The 26230-nt window shown below is 38.6% G+C and overlaps 1 protein-coding gene across 4 annotated transcripts in view; it reads left to right on the forward strand.

Annotated features, from left to right (window-relative positions):
- The first annotated feature begins 1508 nt into the window (after positions 1-1508).
- Positions 1509-26230, forward strand: part of TNIP3 (TNFAIP3 interacting protein 3) — a 67658-nt gene continuing 42936 nt past the window's right edge. The window contains exons 1-2 of one of the 4 annotated variants that reach the window (XM_051819818.2): positions 1509-1618; positions 24785-24871. In XM_051819818.2, the coding sequence (XP_051675778.1) occupies positions 1511-1618; positions 24785-24871 (195 nt within the window). In that variant the 5' untranslated portion in view covers positions 1509-1510. Of the gene's footprint in view, positions 1619-9213; positions 9535-24659; positions 24872-26230 lie in introns of those variants that run through there. The other 3 variants (XM_051819819.2, XM_070047668.1, XM_070047667.1) reach the window with 3 other exon arrangements.

Consider the following 26230-nt stretch of genomic DNA (forward strand, 5'->3'; position numbering starts at 1 on the left):
TTCTGTGGTGACCAAGATCACTGACGCTGTGGTAACTACACCGAGCTTCACTCTGTACCAAATGCAGGAGCCCACAACCCCTATAATGTCTCTTCCCCCTTGGGTTGCACCTCAGGGGGATGCCTGCTGAACCATTCCCCTAATGGTACAGAGGGAGCAGTTCTGAGGTTAAACATCAGCACTTGTCCAAATGAAAAGGCAAGAGTAACTCTTGGCCTCTATACACATTCCCCACTGAAGTAAACCAGAATCATCACTGCACGTGGTTATTGCTGTGCAAATTCAGTGCCTTGTAATAACGGATACTCAGTGAGTTATTGCGTAAGGAAGAACACATTCACTCATAATTCAGGTAGAGAAGAACAAGACAGCCAGGAGAGCAGTAGCAATAGAGATCAAGTGCCCATTCTGAAGCTGCTGCTATTAGTGTTCCTTGCTTAAAGATTTATGCTACAGTTTCATCAGTCTTATGGGCTTGAGGGGTTTTGCATACATTTTAGAAACACATGTAACTTAATGGTTAGGTGTTTTGAGTTAAAACTCATCATGGAACCACATTTATTTATTTATTTTAAAGGAGAAAGCACATTTTATTTTCTTTTTTTAAAGGTTTTATTTATTTATTTGAGAGGTAGAGTTACAGACAGTGAGAGGGAGAGACAGAGAGAAAGGTCTTCCGTCCGTTGGTTCACTCCCCAAATGACTGCAATGGCTGCAGCTGTGCCGATCCGAAGCCAGGAGCCAGGTGCTTCTTCCTGTTCGCTCATGCAGGTGCAGGGGCCCAAGCATTGAGCCATCTTCTACTGCCTTCCCAGGCCATAGCAGAGAGCTGGATTGGAAGAGGAGCAACTGGGACTAGAACCGGTGCCCTTATGGAAAGCTGGTGCCGCAGGCAAAGGATTAACCCACTGTGCCATGGTGCTGGCCCTCTTTTCTTTTCAAGATTTACTTATTTATTTGTAAGAGTTACAGAGAGAGTGAGAGGTCCTGCATCTACTGGTTCACTCCTCAAATGGCCACAATGGCTGGTGCTGAGCCGATCCAAAGCCAGGAGCCAGGAGCTTCCTCCGAGTCTCTCATGTGGGTTCAGGAGCCCAAGCAAGTGAAATTATAAAAATTTAGAAATGACTCTTTGAACTAGACACTAATACTAAAATATTTGAGGCGGCCTCCTTGCTAAATTGTAACAGATGATTATAGAGACAATACTTTCAGACTAAGAGTTCAAGATGAGGGGGACAAAATGAAAGGAAATTCAGCAATACTGGCTTGTCATGGTTATCCAGCTGTGAAAATCTCTATTGTTGTCTGTTTTTCACTTTGTGCCAGTGAGTGCTTTTATGGTATGGGCTAAATGAAACAAATTGTGGTCTGAGTTTGGGAGATTCTAGAGAAGGATCCTGCATGAATAACACCTCCATGTTATTCATAAAGTTGCTGTACCCTGGAATGATTTTTCATTGCCTTTGTAAACTGTAACTTTCCCATTCTCCTGGACAGATGTGAAAGCATGGAGCTGGACAATGAAATCCGGGACCTGATTGAGAGAAGTGCTCCTGATCCAAAAGGGGTCACCCCAGAGGCCACGCCTCATCACAGAAACCCATGTTCTCCCAAGGTAAGGAAACCCGGCCTGTGTATTTTGTGTGATATGTTCTGCAGCCATCTGTTCACCAGGAACTTACGGGGACAGTCCCCACATCATTTACAGTCATTCATGTACTTCCTTGACGACGGAGAGGATCAAGTGAAGCAGAATAAAACTCCTCTCAACAGTCACTTCCTGTTGCCAAAGAAAGCCTCTGGCAGAAGAAGCTTTCCAGTCTGCCATGGCAGGCAGCTGTGGCCACAAAGGCCATAGGAAAAAAAATGCTCCACGCAGTGACAACTCTTTCGGACGGGGTGACCAAATTTAAGCAAATCCATTTAAATTGGGTTACCCAAACCAGCACAACTCATGTCCATGCTTTTTTGGAGTCATTGTTTCTGTTTTGTTTTGAAAGAAAAAAAAAAGCTTTACTGATTAAAGGAGTTGTTTGAATTTCCTCTTGTTTCGGGGTATTTGTCTATGGTGGTTTTATGTAAGCAAATAAAATTCAAGGGGAAGCTTGAGGAAGAAATTTTGTGGATACAAAATGCATCTTTCTAGAAATGTATCAAAAATGACAAAATGAACTCTTAAGCTCTGTAATTCTCCCAGTTAGAAACCATTTTTCATGATCTTTACAAAACATCTGATGAGAGTTTATTTGAGAGCATGGCTGACATTAACAATTACTTACTCCTTCTCTTTAAAATGCCATTAGTTCTTTCTAAGGTAACCATGTTCATTGTATGAAATATGTATACATAAATACAGACAAAATATAAAAATCATATAGAGAAGGATTTACTGTGGAGATAATTGAACTTGGGCTCCCCTAAATAAATAATTACCCTTATAATTAAGTTACATCCATAAACTTGTATCTTTTTCTTGTAAAGGAGGCCCCATAATTGTATAAACATCAGCACTCACTAAACATAGATCTGTCTCAGAAATCCCCAGATGTGCCACTTCTAGAGAGCATCTCTAACACTTGGGTGTCTTCCTGTGTTTTCCTTACACACACACCTGTTTATTCAAATACCTTTTCTTTTTTCAGTTTAATAATACACTGTGGATACTCCCATACCTCTGTCTGTCATTCATGTAGTGGATAATCAGTATTGTATGCCTTCTTAGACCTTTAGATAGTTTTCCTGTCTAAAAACTCATTTCTGCCTTAAAATGCTATTATGTTTTATTTTTTTCTTTAAACTTACAAATCAACATCTGCTAATGGCTAGGACTTCAAAGGCTTCTTCCTCTCCTTTCCTCCATCTCCTCTCACCCCAAACTCCATGGTATCTACCTCTAATTCACAACTGGAATTCTTTACTTCATCAAATGTGTGCTTTCTCCAGTGGGCTTCCTATCCAATGCCACAAAGAAATTCATGGTGATAATTTTATTCCTTCTAGTATCGTTATGCTCATAGTCTCTGGTTATCTCCTGAGTCTTATTTGCTCATGACTGAACTTCCTTACAAGTCTTTCACTCAGTCTTGAGAATCCTTCCTGACATGATAAAAGCATGCTTACTTATACATACTTATCACCATCCTCTTGGTATTAATCAGTTTTGTTACTCTGGGAACTTCACTGAAACGCATCTTCCTCTAAGATGCTTCTACTCCTATTACCTCATTTGTGAAGGTTGTCCATTCTCCTACCTCCACATTTCCAGGTAAAAAGCAGCAGAATCTTAGCTGGCATTCTCAGTTTTCCTGGTGAACTCTAAGGTAAAAGCTTCTACAGAGGGTAAGAGGTAAGGAAAGTTGGAAACACATAGAATGTCATTGGAAACAGAAGAGATAAATAAAACTAAAATGAGTTGTGCTGAGTAGTAGTGAGGGCCACATTTGAAACCATCCCTTATGACAAAACCACTTGCTGAACAACATCGGGGTTCCTATATCTTTAAAGTCTTCATCACCTCTCTCCATCTTAAAATACACTCAATTCTCCTCTACTTTTCAACAGATATTATGAGACCCCATAGTACTTTAAGAGTAATATTATAACTCACTTTTGCATATCATAGCTCAGCTTATTGGACACAGCAACCAAGATTTTCCCTAACCCATCACACCACTAATAACCTCTACTTTGAACAATTGAATAATCACTCTGCATCTTATTTTTCCCTTGTCCACTCATTTGTATCTGATGCTATCCACTAATTCATCTTTCTTAAAATGTCTTTCTCAACTGACATCTATAATTTTAACCCCTGAAATCCCCACACACATATATATCATTTTTTCCTCTGTTCTCTCCTTCTCACTCACCCTCACTGGCTTTCCTTATATCACCTGTTGTGTTACATTAGTTTTGTTGACAAATCTGTCTATAGCCCTTGAATTATTTTTTTAAAGATTTATTTCTTTATTTGAAAGTCAGAGTTATACAGAGAGAGGAGGAGAGGCAGAAAGAAAGAGAAAGAGAAAGAGAAAGAGAAAGAGAAAGAGAAAGAGAAAGAGAAAGAGAAAGAGAAAGAGAAAGAGAAAGAGAAAGAGAAAGAGAGAAGTCTTCCATCCTCTGGTTCACTCCCCAATTGGCCACAACAGCCAGAGCTGCACAGATCCGAAGCCAGGAGCCAGGAGCTTCCTCCAGGTCTCCCACGTGGGTTCAGGGGCCCAGGGACTTGGGCCATCTTCTACTGTTTTCTGAGGCCATATCAGAGAGCTAGATTGGAAGTGGAGCAGCCAGGACTTGAACTGGCACCCATATGGGATGTTGGCACTGCAGGCAGCGGCTTTACTTGCTACACCACAGCGCTGGCACCATATAGCTCTTGACTTATGAAACTACATGATATGTGTCAGTGACTGCAGACACATGTACTTGTTAAAAATGGAATTCTTTTTTTTCTTAGGTATGCTTTAGTTTCACGCAATATTTACAAAAGTGAAGTCATTACCTTTTCTGCTACATCTGCGTGTCCTCACATATTTTATGCCACTTAATAGATCACTATTCAACCAGTCACTCAGCTGGGTGCACTCCAGCATTCCACCAGCACCACATGCTGCACAATCCTAGGGACCAGCACTCACAGAGCAGTGCTGTCTTTCTTTTAGCTTGCAACTTCCCTAAGGATCTGACTATTCTACCTTCAAAACATCTTTGGATTTTTTTCCTTTTTCTTTTATTCTACTAATATCAATTTTACTAATTACAAGTGCTTTAAACTTAAAAGTAGGTCCTTTTTGCCTATATCAAAAAATCCAAATGTCTTTGCATGATATATAAATCCTACCTCAATCTAGCCTCTGCCAACATTTAGAACAAAAGTTTAGAAGGAAGATCTAATATTTCTTGGGCATCTACCACAACAGATACTGGAGTAAACATTGCATACACATGTTTTGAAAATTGTATTTATATGAGAGGTCAAGACAGACAGAATGAGACCGGGAAGGGACAGACAGACAGACTGAAGAGCTACTTTCCACTGGTTCACTCTCAAATGCCCACACAGCTGGACTGGGCCAGTCCAAAGATGGGATCCTACGACTCAGTTTGGGTCTCACGTGAGTGTCAGGAGCCCATAACTTGAGCCATCATCACTGCTTCCCAGAATCTGCATGAACAGGAAGCTGGATTCAGGAGCTGAACCAAATATCAAGTTCAAGCATTTTATCTAGGCTGGCTGCCTGTCCTTCCATTCTGTATAATTTCTATAAAAACACTTAAATATGGCTGTCTTTTTCCTCATTTTCAGATGAGGACATTAAAGTTCCTAGAAATTTTAAGACATTGCATACAGTTGTAAAGTGCTAATCACAGGGCAAGAAGCCTCACTGTGCATAGTTTTCTTACAGTGCCATGTTGTCTTCTGCATATTCTACCGCTTCTCAAAATGCACCCTGTGTTCTTTGCCACACCATGAAGTTTTATGTACTGTATCGTTCACATGCTGTTTACTCATTTTGGAAATGCTTGCCTCCTTGCCCTTGGATGAACACTCTTTTGTGCCGATTCAAACCACTCATGGTGTCTTTACCTACCCTCTGTGGTCCTGCACAGCAGTACTCAACCCCTTCTCACCTTGCTCCAAATATTTACCGTCTTTATACATCATTCACAGGCTTTGTCCCCGCGGTTTTGTAATCATTTATGCGTATCCATGTTTTCTTTACTAGCCATAAACTTCTCAAGGATGAAACATAAGGATCACAAAGGTACATTTGCAACTTGTCCCTAGAATCCCTCACAAATAGTTCTCAGAATCTGCAGAGGAATAGCGAATGTGTCCTCACCAATCCAATCTCTCAGTTCCTATATGGGAGCCATCATAGGGTCTTGCTATTCTAATCTCCTACAGTTATTCACTGCTGATGGTTTTCTGATGCTCACCTATCACTGTGCTTTCAGTTGTCTGCTATAACACTCTCAGGAGCACTGTTGGATAGCTCTTTCTCACTGTGCCAAGTGTGTCCAATGTGGGATATGCTTTCTTGAGCCCTAAATGCAAGTAAACACTATTGTTCTTGCCACCAAAGTGGCAAGACACCTCTTACCCAAGTTTTACTGCACAAACCCCAGTGGAATCTTGCACTTCCATAGACTGTCAGAGAAATGTGTCACATTCCTTTCAGTTTTCTATTGTTTGGGGTTTACTTGCTGTCTATTGAATACCTGCTCTGACTAGCACTTGGCGAAGTATTTCTACATAGTAGTTATTTAATGTGCAGCCCTCTACAGATGGGGAAACTTAGGTCGAGTGCAGCTATATAACTAATACAGCTAAGAGGATTTGGATCTAAATTTAAAACAGACTAGAATCGTTGCCTTACACTTCCTGTATTTAATTCCCCTCCCTTGGGTAAGATTGAGAACTTGGCTAGAGCTCAAACTGGTGTCAGGAATGATCCCATTATCAGAGCCATCTCTGCTCTCTCACCTCTGTGTCTACTGAGATACTCAGATCAATCACTAAGGCTTCACTCTCTCCCCGGGGGTAACCACTCCCAGAACAGTCCCTGTCAGTCTTTGTTCTTCATCTCAGCAGACCTCTGGCGTATCCTCCACAATCATCTTCTGAAGATGTCTTCAAATATTTCATTCCTTGAGCAAACACCCCTTGGTTTCCAGTTGGACTGTCTACTGAATTACTATTTGCACAATCGCACTCTGTGGATGAAAATCCTACATTCAGAACAAAACAAGAACCTTTATATTGTTTCTTAGATATTGATAGAACCAAAAGTACATACAATAAAATTTCATTTGGGTAAGACAAATGTGAGCCAGTGACAAAGGGTCTGGGCAGGGATTCTTTTGTTTTCACTTTGAATGAAGTCAGCCTAACAATAAGGTCAACTCTTTCCAAGAGCAGGAAATTGATTTCCTTATGATTTTATGAGATGGCAAGAATGTAGCTGAATAAGAGAGAGGCAATTTAATGAAAGGCCATATATATATATATATATATATATATATATATATATATCGGGTTCTTTTTTGCTCAACTACTGTTGTGAAGAATAAGGAAAGAAGGAGGAGTACTACAAGAGAAATGAATGGATTGTCTCACTGCTTTGAGGAAATGGGAAAACATAAGGAACTCCGTCAATATGAAATTATGCTTCACTCTTTTGGGAGAGCTGATGTAGAAGTTGATGAGCAAAGATCACCGAAAATCTGGGAGCAAAGGAAAATAATTGCCAGACTGAGAATTACATTGATTCCAAAATGAGTGCTAAAGGAGATATAGTCTATGAAAAGAGTAATATATGAATGTTAATATTACATAACTGTTGGGCTAGTATTTTGGCACAGAAAGTTAGCCACCACTTGTAACACCAGCATAGGAGTGCTGGTTTGAGTCCCAGCTGCTCCATTTCTGATCCAGGTCCCTGCTCATGTGCTTGGAAAAGCAGTGGAAGATGGCAGTGACAGAGATGTTTGGGATCAAGAACGCAACCTAGACATAGAAATAAAATGCTCAAATTGTAAGACAATCCACTAGACTGAATTTGCTTAAGAACTTTGTTCTATCTTTGGATTCTACATTTTTTTCTGATTTCACTTAGAGGCAGCACTATAAATGGATTTTTAATAACTTTGCATGTGAATTGAAGAAGGATCTCCCAATGGCTGTAGACAGAGTTTAGATCTGGGTATCTTCCCAAAGTACAAAACCCTGAGAAAATGTCTCGGGTGATTCATATTACCAAACTTACGACACTTCACAAGATAATGAGGGGAAATCTTTTTGCAAACTACAGTAAGTTAACACATGTTTTCTGTAACCCATATTGTTAGAAAAATGATCTAGTTTCCCTTTCCTTATTCTGAAAATTAAGTTATCTATTCTTTATAAAAATAAAAATTTGGTTATCAAAATTTCATTTTCTCAAATGTAAGGTGGATTGGGATAATAATATAAATGGGTGAAAATGTGAATACCCTTTGTATATATAAAGTACCAAACAAAGATATCATCACCACTACCATCATCATCTCATCACCATTATGATGTTAGTAGGATTAGCTTGAGCCTCAAAATTTTATTCACTGGTTGTCTTATATAGGTTGAATATACAGGGTGAGATATATTGGGGATGTGATACAACTCTAAACACAAATTAATTTATGTTTCACATGATCTTGCACACCTGGCCTGAAGGGAACTTCAGGCATTTTGTAGTGTGCCTGCATTTTGACTGTGGCCTGTCACGTGAGTCAAATGTGGAATTTGCCACTTGTGGCATCGTGTTGGTACTAAAAAATTGTGAATTTTTGAGTATTTGTGATTTTGGATATTTAAATTAGGGATGCTCAACCTATGCTGGCTTCTTCTTTGAATTTATTTAATTTAAAATTAACTAACTTTAGCAGTCATGGCCATGAAATATTTTGAGCTTTTTTTTTTTTTTTGGTTTGAAAAAAATTGCATTATTGTGTAAGGATCTGTTTAACTTCTATTAGGAAATATTTAAATAGCTAGCTAGAAAAGCCTTGCCTGCAAATTCTCAGACAATGAGAAGGCCTCTCTTTGCCCAGCTACTATGCTTGGTGGCACTTGAAATCTCTGCTAACAACCTGGGTAAAGTCACTTAAAGGAACCATGCATCTTTCTGTTATCTGTAAAGTCTGGCTATTGGTTTTTAGTCTTGTTCTAAAAGTATTATAGAACCTCAAAATTAGACAGACAAGTGGATAAAAAGCCCAGGTTGTGTTTCCAAAACAAAACCTTAGAGTTTGCTTGCTTCCATGGCTAATCTGACATACTTCCCCTTCCATTCATTGTAAAGCTGTTTAAAGGCTTCCACTGAACATGGATATTTGATATGTATCCAGATGAGATCTTTCTCTGTATGCCCAACATGAACTCTATTATATAATGAAAAATACCATGGTACATTGCAGAAAAGCAGGCATGTGTCTATAAAATAAGGGAGACAAAATCTCCCCTAACTTTTGAGAGACATCCATTTGTTGGACAGAAACTTCTCTGCAAGACAAGAGATGTCAGGCAAACGGGGTCTAAACTGGGGCTCCTGCTGCTGTTAAGAGGTGATTTTGAAGATGGTTTCTTTCATACCTAGAGGTTGCCTGTTTCATTGCTGGGAGAATTTGCCCCCAGTTTCCACAAGAGGGAGTATTAGAAAACTGATAGAAGAGGTGGGCATTTGGCACAGCACTTGAGTATGCCTTGCCTGTCAGAGTGTCTGATTTGAGTCCAGCTTCTCCCCTTCTGATCCACCCATGTGCAAGATCCAGACTGAATTCCAGACTCTCATCTTCAGCCTGGCCCAGCCCCAACTGTTGAGAACAATTAGGGAGCAAAACTGCAGATAGAAGATCTCTCTATCTCTCTGTGCCTTTTAGAGAGAGAGAGAAAGAGGAGCAGGAAGAGGTAGCTTGTCTTTTGGAATATATGAGCACAGGCAGAAGAGGAGCCCCTTCGCCTCAGTGAAAGCAGCATTCCTGGCAGCACAGGTAACTGGGATGCAAGGGTGGCGATCCAGTGCCAGAAAGAGGGAAGGAGGAAGAGACGAAGACTAAGTTCAGGGTGGAGTATGTATGGAAATTATAAAAGTTGATAGAAAGACTGTAAAGCACCTGGGACCTTGAAAAGAGAAGAAAGAGAATTCAAAATCCTAATGTTTCTACTGAATGGACACTTGTCTGTTCCCTACCTTGAGAATTATCGCTCTGCCTTTGTCTTCTCTTAGACTCGTAGGACTTCAGCAAGAAAATCTGAAGAAAGTTTGGATGTATCTCCTTATTTATGCAAGAAGAACAGTCTGAATCTCTGGGTTAAGATATTTGTAAACCTGTGACAATATTAAGGAAGCATAGTATTTGGCTTGGGGGATGCCATAAATAACATGTCCATAAGAGTGGTTCTGTAAATGTCCTTTGTTCTTGATCTGTTTAGCTTTGTGACATGAGGTGGATCCCTTAAAGGGACTTCCAAATCTGAGCTGGGTTTTAGAAGCTAGCGCCCCCAGTAAGCTTTTTTTCTCAAGTAAACCTCTTTTCTAGACTTTTTGAAAACATTTTTTAATGATTGTGGAAAAGGGACTAACAAAATGATAACTGTCAGCTGTCATGGAAGAATGCTTCTATGATTCTAATATGCACCTTGTAAACAAAATGTATTGTAGGACTCTTTTTACTTTAGTCTGTACTTGTGGGGAGTAAAGTGTGACCTATGATGAATATAAATATCTTTGTTAAAAACTTTTAAAATTTTTAAAAATTTATTTGAAATTAAATTGGATGAGAAGTCAGCTGTGAGTCTGATTGGAGATCCTCTGAGAGTAATCTGACGTTTCTCTCTTGCACATTTTAGGATCTTTTCTTTATGTTTCACTGTGGAGAGTTTAATTACAACGTGTCGTGGTGAGGGTCTCTTTTGGTCGTGTTTATTAGGGGTTCTGTGAGCTTCCTGTACTAGGATTTCTCTGTCCTTCTCCAAACCTGGGAAATTTTCTGCTAATATCTCACTAAAAAGGCCTTCTAATCCTTTCTCCCTCTCCATGCCTTCAGGAACTCCTAGAACCCGAATGTTGGTTTTTTTAATAGTATCCTGAAGATTCCCGACAATATGTTTTAGATTTCTAATTTCCTCGTCTTTTCTTTGGTCTGACTGTATCCTTTCCTGTTCTCTGTCTTCTAAGTCCGATATTCTCTCTTCTGCTTCTCCCATTCTGTTTGTAAGGCTCTCTATTGTGTTTTTCATTTGATCTATTGAATTCTTCACTTCAGTCACTATCCCAGTTTCCTGTTGTACTAGTTGTTTCGTTTCATTTTGATTCCTCCTTAATATTTCATTTTCACGAGAGAGATTTTCTATCTTGTCCATTAAGGATTTCTGTAGTTCAAGAATTTGTTTTTGAGAACTTCTTAATGTTCTTATCAATTTTTTGAGATCTGCTTCTTGCATTTCTTCAATTTAATCCCATCAAGGTGGCATGTACCAATGCCATCTCACTAGTCCAAGTGATCAATTTCAGTTCGCAATTGATCATAATGAAAGGACTAAGAGTCAAAGGGAGCACATAAGCAAGTCTAGTACCTGCTAACACTAACCGATAGAATAAATAAAGGGGAGAGTGATCCAACATGGGAAGTGAGATACTCAGAAGACTCATAGAATGGCAGATGCCCTAAATAGCACTCTGGCCTCAGAATCAGCCCTAAAGGCATTCAGATCTGGCTGAAAAGCCCATGAGAGTATTTCAGGCATGGAAAGCCAAGACACTCTGGCAAAAGATCTCTGTGAGTGAGATCTCAGTGGAAAGAACAGGTCTTCAAAGAAGGAGGTACCTTTCTCTGAAGGGAGGAGAGAACCTCCACTTTGACTATGACCTTGTCTAAACAAGATAAGAGTCGGAGAACTCAGAGGGCTTCCATAGCCTTGGAAACTCATGACTGGAGCATAGGGAGATTACTGATGCCATAGACAGGAGTGTCAATTGGTAAAGTCAACAACAGGAGTCACTGTGCACTTACTCCTCATGTAGGATCTCTGTCCTTAATGTGCTGTGCATTGAGATTTAATGCTATAACGAGTACTCAAATAATATATTTCACTCTGTGTTTCTATGGGGGTGCAAACTGTTGAAATCTTTACTTAATGCATACTAAACTGATCCTCTGTAAAAAAAAAAAAAAAAAAAAAGAAAGAAAAGAAAAGAAACTATCAACTCCCAACTTGACTCTCACTGGGATTAAACATGACAATAGGTCTGATCTGATTTCATCATCATTAAAAAAAAATCATCTATTATTTTTCACTTTATGTTTCTGTGTGGGAGCAAACTGTTGAAATCCAATCCTTACTTAATGTATACTAAGCTGATCTTCTGTATATTAAGATAATCGAAAATGAATCTTGATGTGAATGGAAGGGGAGAGGGAGTGGGAAAGGGGAGGGTTGTGGGTGGGAGGGACGGTATGGGGGGGAAGCCATAGTAATCCATTATTCGTACTTTGGAAACGTATATTCATTAAATAAAAGTTAAAAAATAAATAAATAAATAAATAAATAATAATAAATAAATAAACTTGAAAAAAAAAATTTATTTGAAAGTTAGAGAGACAGAGGCAAGATCTCCAACCCACTGGTTCACTTTCCAAATGGCCACAACAATCAGGGACATGAGGACATGAGGGACAACCAGGCTGGAGCCAAGATCCTGAAACTCAATCCGGGTCTCCCACACGGGTTGTAGGGACACAAGTACTTGATCTGTCAGTTGTTACCTACCAGAGTGCAGATTTGTAGAAAGCTGGAACCGGGAGCAGAACCAGGACTCAAACCCAGGTACTTCAACATGGCATGCCAGCATTACAAGAATATCTTAACCACAAGAATATCTTAACCACTGCACCAAATGCCACCCCCACACATATCTTCTCCAGATTCTGGAATACAATTAATAAAAATTGAAAGAAATTATTCTTTTTCTTTTCACTGGGGAAAATATTTTACTTTTTATGCTGCTTTTGAAATAAATTTGTCTTTAAAGATGAGTTAGCAGATATTTGTGTATTGGAAAATTTTTTCATGAGTCCAACTCAAAGAAACACACCTGATATGTTTTCGTTTTATCTTCTGTGTTTTGTCCTCACTATAGGCTTCTGATGTCCTGCTATCATCTTCATATGTATGTTTTCTACCAACTTTTATCATTTTAATTTTTGTTATTTAAAAATAGTATCTAAGTCTATGGGAATGATGCTGAATTATTTTCAAGGATTTATTTATTTGAAAGGTAGAGAGTCAGAGAGAGAGAGTGAGCGCTTCCATTTCCTCATTTATTCCTCAATTGGCTGCAGCAGCTAGGGTTGGACCAGGCAGAAGTCAAGAGCCAGGAACTCCATCTGGGTTTCTGATGTGGGTGGCAGAGATGAATCTTCCAGAGAAGAGAAACTGTTTTTTAAAACTTCAAACATAGGATTATAATATTTGAAGACTAAATTTCTCCCCTCCCCTCCCTTCCCCTCTCCTCCCCTCCCTTCCTCTCCTCTCCTCTCCTCTTCTCAGTTTTTGGTGATAGAAATTAATCTCCATGCAAGTGTTGATGAAATCTCTGATATTTTGTTTGGCTATTACCTCAGAAGTCAAGCAGTTCATATTTAGCCCTCAAGAAATCTCAATTTCCATGAAATTTTCCTGAACTATTTCCTAATGGTTCTGGATTCAAACAATTAAGCAGTGTCTTATCTAGTAATTTTTAGGTGTGATATTTACATTTCCCACACAGGTAAAAGTTTCTTTGGGGGGGGGGATAAACTGGGGACTAAATGAGTTCTAGTATGAGTTCCTATAATTTTTTTCTTATTTTCCCCAGTTGAGGAAAACTTAATTTAGTCTTTCCAGGGCAGATGGCAGAGAGGTAAGGATAGGCTTTACTAACTTTTCATCTACCCTCTTTTCTATCGGTTGCTCACAAGAAAGTTATCCTGCATTGATGCAGACTTTTCCTCTTACATTTTATTAGAAATTTTTAAACACCCAACAATGATGCAAGTATTTTATGGTACACACCATATGCCCAGCACCCAAATTCTGAAATTAACATTGTACTCTATGTACATCAGTTCTTCTGTTCATCCATTCACTCCTCTTTTTACTTTTACTTTTTAAGGCATTTCAAATAAATTACACAAAGAAAAATTCATCTTTTCTAAATTGAAACAAAAATTTTTGAAAAGATTTGTTCTTACAATTCAAAACTTTTGTTTTTTAGATGTCTCAAGAGTTTGGAAGAGTCTATTTTGTAATTCAAAGGCTGATTAGGAGCTGATTTTTACTTTTTATTCTCTGACAAACAGCCTTGAAGAACAAGATATCTCTTATTGGGCAAATAAAGGACCACACCATAAAACAAAGAGGATGGTGTGTTTGGGGAAGTCATCATTACTGGCATTACTACTTAAGATGGTAATCTGGGCTGGTGTCATGGTGCAGTGGATTAAGCTGCTTCCTAAAATGTAGGATAATACATTAGAATGCCAGCTCAAGTCCTGGCTTCTCCCCTTCCAATCTAGCTCCCTGATAATGCACCTGAGAAATAGGGAAGATGGCTCAAGTATGTGGGCTCCAGCCATCCACGTGGAAGACCCAGATAGAGTGCCAGATCCCTGGCTCTGGCATGGTCCATTTCTGACCTTTGCAGTCGTTTGGGGAGTAAACCAGTGGATGGAAGATCTCTTTCTATTTACCTGTCCCTGTCTCTCTGCCTTTCAAATAAATGAATTACATGTATAAAAAAAAGGACCAAAAAAAGATAGCAATTTATCTCATATGATGTTATAATATAATATAATATAATATAATATAATGTTGTAGCATTATCAAAGACAGAAGTTTTGCCTTTAAAACTTCCCCATAGTGTGTATGATTTTTAAATTGTTTCTTTTGATATTTTAAAATTATTTTCAAGAATTTTTTATTTTAATTTTAATTAATTTTTAACAGATTCTATGTGATTTGTAGATGCAATTCTAAAAATGTAATGATATTCCCTTCCCTTCATCCCTCCTTTCTTCTCCTACCCTTGCTCCAGCCCTCTTTTCTTTTTTTTTTTTTTTTAGTTTTTGAGATAATACATTTTAAATTTACATTTCACTAAAAAGGCTTTATACTTCACCTAATAAGAATTTTAACAAGTAAAAAGCAAAAAACAAAAACAAAAACCTAGTTTAATGGGAATATAGATAATGACTATAAACAATAATTGAATGGGAAAAATGACCATCTCACCCTTATACAGTAAATTTTAAAGTAATCACAAATCATTGAAACTATAATAGTGTAATGTTCTTAATCATTGGTTTGAAAACAAAGTTTTACAAACTATATTTGCAGCAATACTGATTACCAGCAGACTTTTTTTCTTTCTTCCTCTTTTTTTTTTTTTTTTTTGGTTTTTTGCTTTTTAAATTTTAGCTCCACGTATAAGGGAGAACATGCAGTATTTGCCTTTCTGGATCTGGCTTATCTCACACAACGTGATGTCACTAGTAACATCCATTTTGCTGCAAATGGTCGAATTTTGTGCTTCTATAGCTGAATAATATTCCACTGTGTGTATATACCACATTCTCTTTTTCCACTCTTCTGATGATGGACAACTTGGTGGATTCCAAATTTTGGCTATTGTGAACAGTAATGCTATAAACTTGGTGGTGCAGCTATCTTTTTAAATATTTATTTATTTATTTGAAAAGCAGAGTTACAGATAGGAAGAGGTAGAGGAAGAAAGGTCTTCCATCCCCTGGTTCACTCCCCAAATGGTGGCAATGGCCAGAGCTGGACTGATCTGAAGCCAAGAGCCAGGAGTTTCTTCCAGGTCCCCCACATGGGTGCAGGGGCCGAAGGACTTTTTTCCACTGCTTTCCCAGGCCATAGAGAGCTGGATTGGATGTGGAACAGCTGGGACTAGAACTGGTGCCCATATGGGATGCTGGCACTGCAGGCGGCAGCTTTATCCACTATGCCATAGCACCAGCCCCATTTCTCTCTCTTTTTTTTAATGTAAACATTTAGTGTTATAAACTTCCCTCAGTACTGCTTTTGCTGTATTCCACAGGTTTTGACATGCTGTGGTTTCATTATAATTTATTTTAAGAAGTTTTTTATTTCCTTCTTAAATTTTTCAGTGGCCCACTGATCATTCAGTAGCATATTGCTTAATGTCAAGTATTTATGAGTGTTCTTGTTGTTGAGTTCTAGTTTTATTCTTTTATGGCCTCAGAAGATACATGGTATGATTTCAATCTTTATAAATTTGCAGAGATCTAATTTGTAGCCTAATATGCAGTCTATCCTAGAAAATGTCACATGTGCTGATGAGAAGAATTTGCATTCTGTAGCTGTTGGGTGAAATGTCCTGTAAATGTCTGTTAGGTCTATTTGCTTGATCATCTGTTTCCACTCTGATACATTTTGATTGATTTTATGTCTGGAATGATCTGTCCATTGGTAAGAGCTGGGTGTTGAAGATACCCCCTGTTATTGTACTGGAGATTATCTCTCCCTTTAGATCTAATAGTATTTGTGTATATGTCTGAGTAGTCTTGTGTTGGGTGTATATATATTTATGATTGGCATGTCTTCTTGCTGATTTGAACTTTTTTAATATAATGTCCTTCTTTATCTCTTTTTAAAGTTTTTGATTTAAAATCTGTTTTATCTGAAATCAGGATAACCACACCCACATGCCCTCTGTTTCCATTTGTCTGATATATGTTTTTCTAACCCTATACTTTTAGCCTTTAAGTATCCTTGTGAAGTGAGTTTCTTGTAGGCAGCATATAGTGGGGTCTTGGTTTTCTATCCATTCAGCCACCCTAAGTCTTTTGGTTGATGAGTTTAATCCATTTTTATTCAAGTAAGTGTTAATAGGTAAGAACTAAGAACTGTGGTTTTGTTGATTGGATAATGATTCTACCTGCTCTGTAAGTGAATTCGGCAGTGTTGTGTTCTAATGCAGGACACCGTTCAGAATTTCTAGTAAGGCTGGTCTGATGATGGTGAGTTCTCTCAGTTTTTGCTTATCTGGAAAATAATTTATTTATCCTTCACTTTTAAAGGATAGCTTCACTGGATACAATATTCTTGGTTGGAAGGTGTTTTTTATTTTAGGACCTTGAATATATCATACCACCTGCTTCTGGCCTGTAGTGTTTCCCTTGAGAAATTTGATGTTAACCTAATTGGTTTTCCTTTATATGTAACAACACTTTTTTCTTACTGTTTTTAGGAGTCTCTCCTTGTCTTTAACTTTTGACAATTTTATGACAATCTGCTTTGGAGAAGACTTTTTTGGGGTTTCTTTGAGTTTCTTGTATCTGGATGTCCATGTCTCTTTCAGGACCTGGGGAATTTTCAACTATTATTTCATTTAGCAAGTTCTCAATGCCTTTTCTTTTTCATCTTCTTTAGGAATACCCATAATGTGAATATTTGGTCATTGAATTATATCCCATATTTCATGTAGACTTTCTTCATTTTTAAGTCATTTTCTCTTTATTTTTGTGTGATTGGTTTATTTCAAGATTCTTGTCCTTGAGATCAGATATTCTTTCCTCCACTTGTTCTATCCTACTGTTAAAGCTCCCAATCTTATTGTTTAATTTCACTGATTGAAAATTTCATTTTCAAAATTTCAATTTGATTCTTCTTAATGAGTTCTACCTCCTTAGTATTTTCATTCATGTCACACATTGATTTCCTCATTTCTTTAATCTATCTGTATTCTCTTGCATTTCATTGAGTTTCCTTACAATCATTATTTGAAATCTTTATCAGTCATTTCATAGATAATGGTTGGTCAAACCCCAGTTAGCTCTTCAAGCTGAAGCAAAAGTCAGTGGGTATCTGACTTAAATTAGTGTGGCTTTACCCTATTCAGCCATCTTGGGTCTCCTACATTGTTTATTTTTAAAATAGTAACCAAGATTAAGAGGAAAATTTTATTTTTAAGAAATTTCTCTCTTTTTATGCTTTCTGTTTATTAATATCTTTATTAATAAAGAGAACAGATTTCATGTATCTCAGAGGTACATTTCTAAGATGATAACCAAATTCTCCTCCCTCTCTCTCTCTTCCTCAATTCCCTTCCTTCTTTTCTTTTTTTTAAATTTTGGCAAAAACATAGATTAAATCCACTTTGCAATTATAGGCCTACTTACAACTAACCATAACAATCAAGTGAAAAGTAGAAAGACCACAATTCTACAGTAGTATAAACAAGAGCTATTTGAAAGACAGAGACAGACAGAGAGCTCCCATTCCCTGGTTCATTTCTCAAACTCCTGCAACTGCTAAAGCTGGGCCAGGCTGAGGCTGGAAGCTGAAAACTCAGTTCAGGTCTCCCATGTATGTGGCAGGGACTCAACCACTTGAATCATCACCAACTGCCCTTCAGAGTGCACATAAGTGGGAAGCTAGAATGAGGAGTGGAACCCGGACTAGAACCCAGGCACTCTAGTGTGGAATATGAGGTTCCCAAGCGGTGTTTTAACCTCTAGGCCAAACATCCACCCCTAAGGAAAAATGTTTAAAGGGAATTTTTTTATGGAGGTAACATAATATTGATTCCTTAGCCAGAAAATAGTAACAGATAAAATATTCAGCTAGAAAATGGATAGGGGCTGGCATGGCACAGCCAGTTAAGTTGATGCCTTGCTGGCATTCCATATGGGTGCCAATTCATGCCCCAGCTGCTCCACTTCCAATCCAGCTCCCTACTAATGCACCTGGGAAAGCAGCAGAGGATGATCTATGGGAGACCCAGATGGAGTTCCAGTCTTCTGGCCTCAGCCTGGCCCAGCTCTGACCTTTGTGGCCATTTGGGGAGTGAACCATCAGATGGAAGATCTCTCTCTCTCTCTCTCTCTGTCTCTCTCTGTAACTTGGCATTTCAAATAAATATGTATTGAGTTACAGAGAGACAGAAGGAGAGACAGAGATTTTCCATCCTCTGTTTCTCTCCCCCAAATGGCTTCAATGACTGGGCTGGAACAGGCTGAAGCCAGGAGCCAGGAGTTTCTTTTGGGTCTCCCACATGGGTGCAGGGACTGAAGGACTTGGATCATCTTCTTTTGCTTTCCCAGCCAAATAAGCAGGGAGTTGGATCAGAAGTGGAGCTGCTGCAACTCTAACTGGTGCCGATACAGCATGCCAGCATTGCAGGCAGCAGCTTTAAACACTGTGCCATAGTGTTGGCCCTGACACATCTTTTTTAAAAAAGAAAATGTATAAAAATAAAATACCCTGAAACAGCACAGCTCTTTAAAAATGTGTTGTCCTTGGCCATTTCAGATTTGAAAGCAAAACATATGACTTGCATATCCCTGTGATTATTCTGTGTTGGGGCCGGGAGGAGGTCTGTGTCCAAACAGGTGTGCTATGATTTCCTACTGGAGATTCACATACAAACATATTCAATGAACAAAAATGTATTGTACTCTGTATTGTGAAGGTACTATTTTAGTTTCCATAGCTAAAATGATAAATACTGACCCCACCTTAAGAAGCTTATAGCCTCTCAGGGGAGAAAGGAACATAAAATTAATGACTGCTTTATGGCAAGTGCTAGAGTTGATGCTTTGCAAAGTGCCCTGAGATCACCAAGGAGGAAGTAGATGGTTTTGTTGTGCAGAACCAGGGCAACCCCTCCAAGAGGAGCTGTGACTACTCTGGACAGAACTGAAAAGTCTATATACATGAAGTTTCAGAAAGTCTGCCCTTTGATGAAGGGGACAAACAAGTCAGCAAAAGCCACTTTGCCCTATACTGTGTCTGATGCATACCAAAAACTGAAGTTTGTGAACAAAACAAACTGCAAACAGCATTTCTGGGTTGCAAGAAAGAATTGTCTCCAAGTACCAGCTTGAGAGACCCAAGAACACATCGTCCTTGAAACACCAGAATCTGGGACAGCTCTAAGTATCCTAGTCTAGAATGTATCTTCAGTGAACAAAGAAAGGTGATTTACTGGATTGGAAACCAAGAAGTTCAAGTTTATAGTCTTCAAATATTTTATAAACTTTTGAGAAGATACAATTTGGAACATAACAAATTTGTTTTGGGGTAGGGAGGGGGGTTTACATGCACATAGGCATGGGCACTAAAATAACAGGCACTATTTGAGGTTTGAGAGACATGAAATGAACACACCATACAAAAATCACTATCACAGGGTAGTCATTTGGTCTGGTGGTTATACTGCCAGTAAGGATGCCCTTGTCCCACATAAGAATACTTGGCTTCAATTCCTGGCTGTTGCTCCTGACTCCAGCTTCCTGCTAATGCAGACCCTGGGAGGCATTAGTGATGGCTCAAATAATTGGGTTCATGCCCCCCTTATAGGAGATTTAGGTTGGGTTCCTGGTTTGCAGCTTTAACCCTCCAGCTGTTGTAAGTGAGCTGTTGTAAGTGAGCTGTTAGAAGTGAGCCAGCTGATAGGAGTGCTCTCTTTCTCTCTCTTTTGCATCTGGTCTCTTTCCCTCTGCCCATCAAATAAATAAATACTTTTAAAAATGTTGATTGAATTTAAATCCTAATAGTGGTTGGCAATGAACAAAGAAGGAAAAATAAAGTCTGTTATGTGTGTGTGTATGTGTGTGTGTGTGTGTGTGTATAGTAGTATAGAGAAAGAAAGCAGGGAAAGTGAATACAAAATGCTAGAGTGACAAGCAATTTTGAATCATAGAGGCCAGGTAAGTTCTTCATAAACAGATAACATTTAAGCCATTGCCTCTTAAAGGGGATGAGCCATGTGTGACATCTGGGAAGAGGTAGTTCTAGGCAAAGGAAAGATATTCAAGGGATAGCAGCACAGCCATGACATGGACCAGAGTGAAGAGCATGGAAGGATACTGAGAAAGAGGTCAGACTTGTGAGCTAGATTGTGAAGGACCCTGTTGTCCATTGTGGGGAGTTCAGCTTTCACTTTGAGTGATGTGGAAGTCAGTGAAAGGTTCTGAGTAGAACTTCATGACATGAAGTGACATTTTAAAAGCCTCACCATGGCTGCTGTAATGATAAAAGGGAGGGACTGGAGTAAAAATAGAATGAGGAAACCCTTAGGTTATTGCAACATCCAGATAAGGGATGATGGTGGCTGGATGTTGATCCAAAGATGCTGAACAATTTCCCCAAAGTCAGACAAGTTAGTAAAGAATGGAGCTAGAATTTGATATGGAACCTGAGATCAGTCAGGAATAAAATTAGGAAGCAAGCATTAAAATCTGCAGTTTGAGAAAGTTGCAGAAAAGCACACTTACGTCACCTGGCCCCTCCCTCATTACATGGTGATGTCCCTGGATTCTTGTGGTAATGATTACTCACCTTTCTGGAGGTGTTCAAGTAGATTAGACACAGACTGTTGAGAGAGTCAAGAATGAGGAGAATGAAAGCTGTCACTAACTGTGATGAGGAAGACCTGACCTGTGGGAACCATCAGGAAATGGTTCAGGCAGGTGGAGAGGGCAAGGGACTACTGAGCACCCACTTGGAAATGATGAATAAGAAATTAAGATGTGAGTCTGGCGTTTAGGGGTGCGGTCCTCTCTGAGTGCTCCAGTGAATTGATTACTGAATACTTTGATTACCACAAGGTGTTAAATATTTTGAATATGACTTTTGCAGTTGCCAATCTTTCTTGTTTAATACATAAAACATATCTCCAGGTTTATTTTCTACTAAAAAACACTTGGATCATGTAACTCCTTTGCTCAGGGTTTTTAGCAGCTCCCCATGGCCTGTGGTATGAGGTCAACCCTTCTTAATCTAAAATTTAAATCCTTTCATGATTCCATCAAAATCAACTTAAGTGCACTCTGAACCCTACTCTAGTAAAACTTGGCTCAATGGAATCTTCCACGTCTTAGGTTTTTCCATCTCTGGGCTATTTATTAAGCTACTGTCCTTGTCTCACAATAGCTTAGCTTTTGCTGTCTATCAAAGTCCTAATCAGCACATTATCTCAGCTTTCACTATTTATTAAAGCCCTGACTCCGTTCATCACCAGAGGACACTCCACTTGCTTTGTAACTATTAAGGCTGAAAATGAGCTCTCTCTGCTCCGATCTTTTACTGACTTCATTGCCTATACCACTTATTTGCTGGCTTTCATATAGTGCTTCGTTTTTCATATGCATGTCTGTATTGACACACACAGGGACACACACATACATATATATCTGTGTGTTTTTGTATGTGTGAATAAATTAAATTGTAAATTACATTGTAAACAGGGAGTGATACATAAATTATGGATAGCCCCTTACTTTCATCATATTACTTGTTCCCCATAAATAATTTGATTGATGATCTTCTCTTTAAGTTTTTAAGTTTAATTATTGTTCTTATTATCTAAGCTCCTACATGTATTATCATAGAGATCCACACCCAGAGAAGGACTTTACCTATCCCATTGTATAAATGTGGAAGTTGAGCCTTAGATACCTAAAACATCTTGACCAAAGCCACAAGCAGTGATTGGTAGAGCTAAGAATAAATCCCATTGGCCTACCTCTGGAGCCAGATCTCAGTTATCACTGGGTCTTCTCCCTCCTCCCTAGACAGTAAACTCAAAAATTCATGCAAATTGATTCAAGAAGTGAAGGGGAGGCCCCCATCCTCAGTCTAAAAGGATGTTATAGACAAAGCCATGCTTCTTTTACCTGCCAATGATGTTTCCAAGCATTCACAGAGTAAGATGCTCTTCTCTTAGACCCGTTGAGAATAAATTGTCAGGTCGAATGTTAGTTACAGTGACTGGCAGTTCCTTGCTCCTTTTGTTTACCATATTTCTCATTGTTGTTTGTCCCCCTCTATATAGTATTTTAGTCACTTGATAAATGAAGACTCTTCAAAGTAGTGTTGGAAACACTGAGTGATGCCTCTAACTCTCTGAAGGTTATTTCAGCTGGGGAGGCTTCGCAGGAAATAAGGCTTGACTAAATGTCAGAGTCTTAAAATACATTGCATGGGTGAGAGGGGTGAAGTGGAGAGGAAAGGGCATATGTAACAGAAAACATCCAGTCATTCCTGGGGCTGGCCTATGTGAAGTTCCGTTTCTCTCAAGACCAGCTTGGGATTCTCCAGAAGAATTCTTATGTATTCGTAAATAACCACGTGACTCTCTTGCACTAATGGAAAATCTGCTTGTTAATTTGCATAGCAAAAGAGGTCCAGGAATCGTAATGAAAAATGCAAAGCTATAGGATTTCCATTTACTGGAAGTCATCACAGGGAATAGCGAATGTGTATCAGGATACTGTTACAGGGAAAACCAAATAGACTACAAAGGCAGTATTTCCTGGCAAGAAAAAATGTGCTCTCAAATCATTTTTCTAGGTGGCTGTTACCACACCCACTGGATTATTAGTATCAAATAAAAAGATAAGGCTGAAGGATATATATATATATATATATATTGAACTCAATAAAATGATTGTGTATGTGAAATGTGTTTCAGAAAGGGTTTTTTGCATTGCAGTTTCTTTTCCTGATGAGCAGATTTTAGTTTGGGTAGAGTGTCGGTCTCCCGGAAGTCTCTGCTTCCATCCCCTATACCATTTACTCTTTGAGTTCTGAAAGAATACATTGATTGTCACCTGTATTTTTAGATATGGCTTTAAGACAAGATCATTCCCAGTCACTCAGGCCTGTCTCCAAAAAAGACCAAGAAAAGAGCCAAGGGTAAACACATATACAGGTAAACTAGTACAAAGTCCATAAATCTAGTATATCATTTAATTAACAAGATAGTCATCATTTTACTCAGGCACTGAAATGTCTTGAACACCTGCTCTGTTTCACGCAGTTCTGAGCCAGGGTAGTGTCAACACAGAGATGAGCACAGGAACATGTAAATAAATAATTGCAATGCTGTATGAAGTGCTCTTATTGACTGATTAAGGGAGGTCAAGATAAGGTCAGAGGGCAAGCCTGACATTAGCTTGGTTTTCCAGGTCAGCAGTCTGGAGGGAGAACCCACAGAGGGGCCTTGCAGTAGAGAGAACAGCAGGCACTGTGGCTTGGGGAAGAGGACAGTGTAGACAAGCATGATTCGTTTCAGGATATGGAGGGGGCTCAGTACGACAGGAGCACACGGGAGGGCTGGAGAGTGGTGGGAGACATTGGAGAGAAAAAGCTGAGTCAAGTCTTCGGCTTCCATTTGTTCCCTTTCAGGGAGTGTACAGTTGAGGGGTTGTAGGTTTTATCCTACATCCGTGTGGATATATATATATTAGGCAGGTCTAATAAAAATTTAACTGATTGTAAATGCTATCTTTTCCCTTTCAGCAACACAACCTCTCTTCTTTCATGTTCCTTGACTGCTTTTGCTTGAAGTCCAAAAATAGGTCTTCTGCTCCATGTGATCCGTTTATGTCATTTCCATGCTTTTGTCTGCACTAGCTTTCTGTTGTTCTGTAACCTCAAGGCCCTGTCAAATGACTAGCATCAACTAATGAAAGCTAAAACATTAGTGCAAAAAGAAATATGAGTCATGGAGAAAATTGAGACTTCACTTATGGAAAAGAGAGCCTTAAACTTGAAAATCCAGCTTAACTTTTCTGCCAATAAGATTAGGTTTGCAAACAATGCTCATTTTCCTTTGTAATGAAATATTTTTCCATTCCATAAAAATTAGTAGCTCTTACAGAATTAAGTATGACTCATTAAATTCTAAACAACTAAACTCACATTTAAAAGACACTGCCAGAAAATCTTGCCTTTGGGGAAACCAGTAACCAAGTTGTCAAAAAGTCATTGCCTAAATGCTCTGGGAAAGACAGTGAGTTTATGGCAGTTAGGCTACTGAGGAAACAGCAGGTTTGCCCAGGCTTCTTGTGGTGGTAACTTCCTCCTCCAGCAGAGACACTGCCAGTAAAGGAAGAATGACAATTTACATACCATTGCAAGGCTGATCTGTCCCATGTCTTAGTCACCACCTGTCTGCTTGAGACATCCCGGGAAATCCCTATCTGGAAGAGGGGGAAAAAGAAAAAAAATCACAGTGGCTGTGCTGATATCTGTATTCTGTATAATTCATCTGAAGAGTCATTTCTCTTCACTGGCTTAGACAAACTAGTGCTGTTATTTTCTATCATGGGCTAACTGTGTGTGTTTTGTCAATTTTGTATATTTGGTCTCACTCTAAAAAAGACCCCATAAGAGACCTCTTTTTTCTCTTTATTTCTGCTAAATAAGATTCCAGGAAACACAGTCTCCATGGCCCATTCTGTACAGGGCACACCTAGAAGAAGTGCTGCAGAAGTTTCTACGGAGCAGGCAGAGGTAAGAGCACATTTCCAGGGTATGAATGGGCCACTTGCAGCATCAATGGCATATCCAGCAGTTAAATGTGTGGGGATAATAACAGTAGAAATGGCTAATTTGCTCTCTTTAAAGAAGATCTGTTCTGTATTTGTAGCCAATGTTATTTAATATAGAAATTATATTTCTGGCTGACTGTTGCACTGCCTTTAAACTCTCAGATCTATGTTTCTTCTTTCACAAAATGAGAGGAATTGATATGTCTGAATTCCTTCCAGCTCCCCAAATCTATGGGTTCTACATTTTGCTATTGATTTAAAGTAATATGGTTTTATGTAAAATGAAAAAAAAAAAACAATTGTGTATTGATGTGGTAGAAATAGACCATGTTAAAGTAATAGAGTATCTATAATAAAATATTTACATGTTCACAATTAATAATGTAGTTGTTGTTCAGTGATATGCTTACTATTTGAATGAATAAAACTGCTTAAAGTTTTTTTTTATTTTTATTTTTTAAAGGATAATCAAGGTATAATAGGAAACCAAGTGGAACTCTGATGCTCCTTTAGATATTTAACTCAGTAGAGTCAGAACTAGGATATATTAGATGTTGGTATGGATCTTATGGTAGAGAAAGTGATGATCAAATACTCTGAATACAGATTATACGTTATAAGGATAATTATATGGAATTATTTATAAGGAATAATCTTTCTGTAAACAGGTTCTTACCAGAACCCAAGACCAAAATCTTTGTATTTATTGCAATATAAATTATTTCATTAACAATTGGAAAACAAAGCAAATACAAATGAATAGCTCTGCCAAAACCTTTGCATTTGAATGATTTTGCTTCATTTGAACACATACCTGGAACAACTGAACTATGCACAGTGCTGATCAACCTTAGAGTGATCCCTGAGATTTATGGCTCATGGGTCCTTCTTTCCTTTGTGTCTCCCATCCTTCCCTTCTTCCTCACATCTAAATATTACTTCTATGCTTCAGGACTTAGTACTCCTATGGTGATAAAAAGATTTGCATATAAATTCAGTACTTATCTTTTCAGTAACTCCGATAAAATAAAAATCAGGATAGAAATCTCTTCCCAGAGATAAGTATTTATGGGGAAAAAAGAGCATACTGCTTATTTTTCCTCAATTGAATTTCCAGAAGTCAGGGCCATACAAATGTTAGCTGGTCACAGATTTTTGTCTATACTACAGAGAAGATGTTTTGAGAATCCAAACGTTATGTTTCCCTGCATAGTCTAGAATAGGCCATGGAACTCTAATACGAATCATGATGATCTAGGAAATTTATTTGAAATGGAGTGGGGGAGTGGGTGGGACATTTGGCACAGCAGTTATGCCTTTT

Source organism: Oryctolagus cuniculus, chromosome 8, assembly GCF_964237555.1.
Source record: "Oryctolagus cuniculus chromosome 8, mOryCun1.1, whole genome shotgun sequence".
Taxonomy (NCBI): Eukaryota; Metazoa; Chordata; class Mammalia; order Lagomorpha; family Leporidae; genus Oryctolagus; species Oryctolagus cuniculus.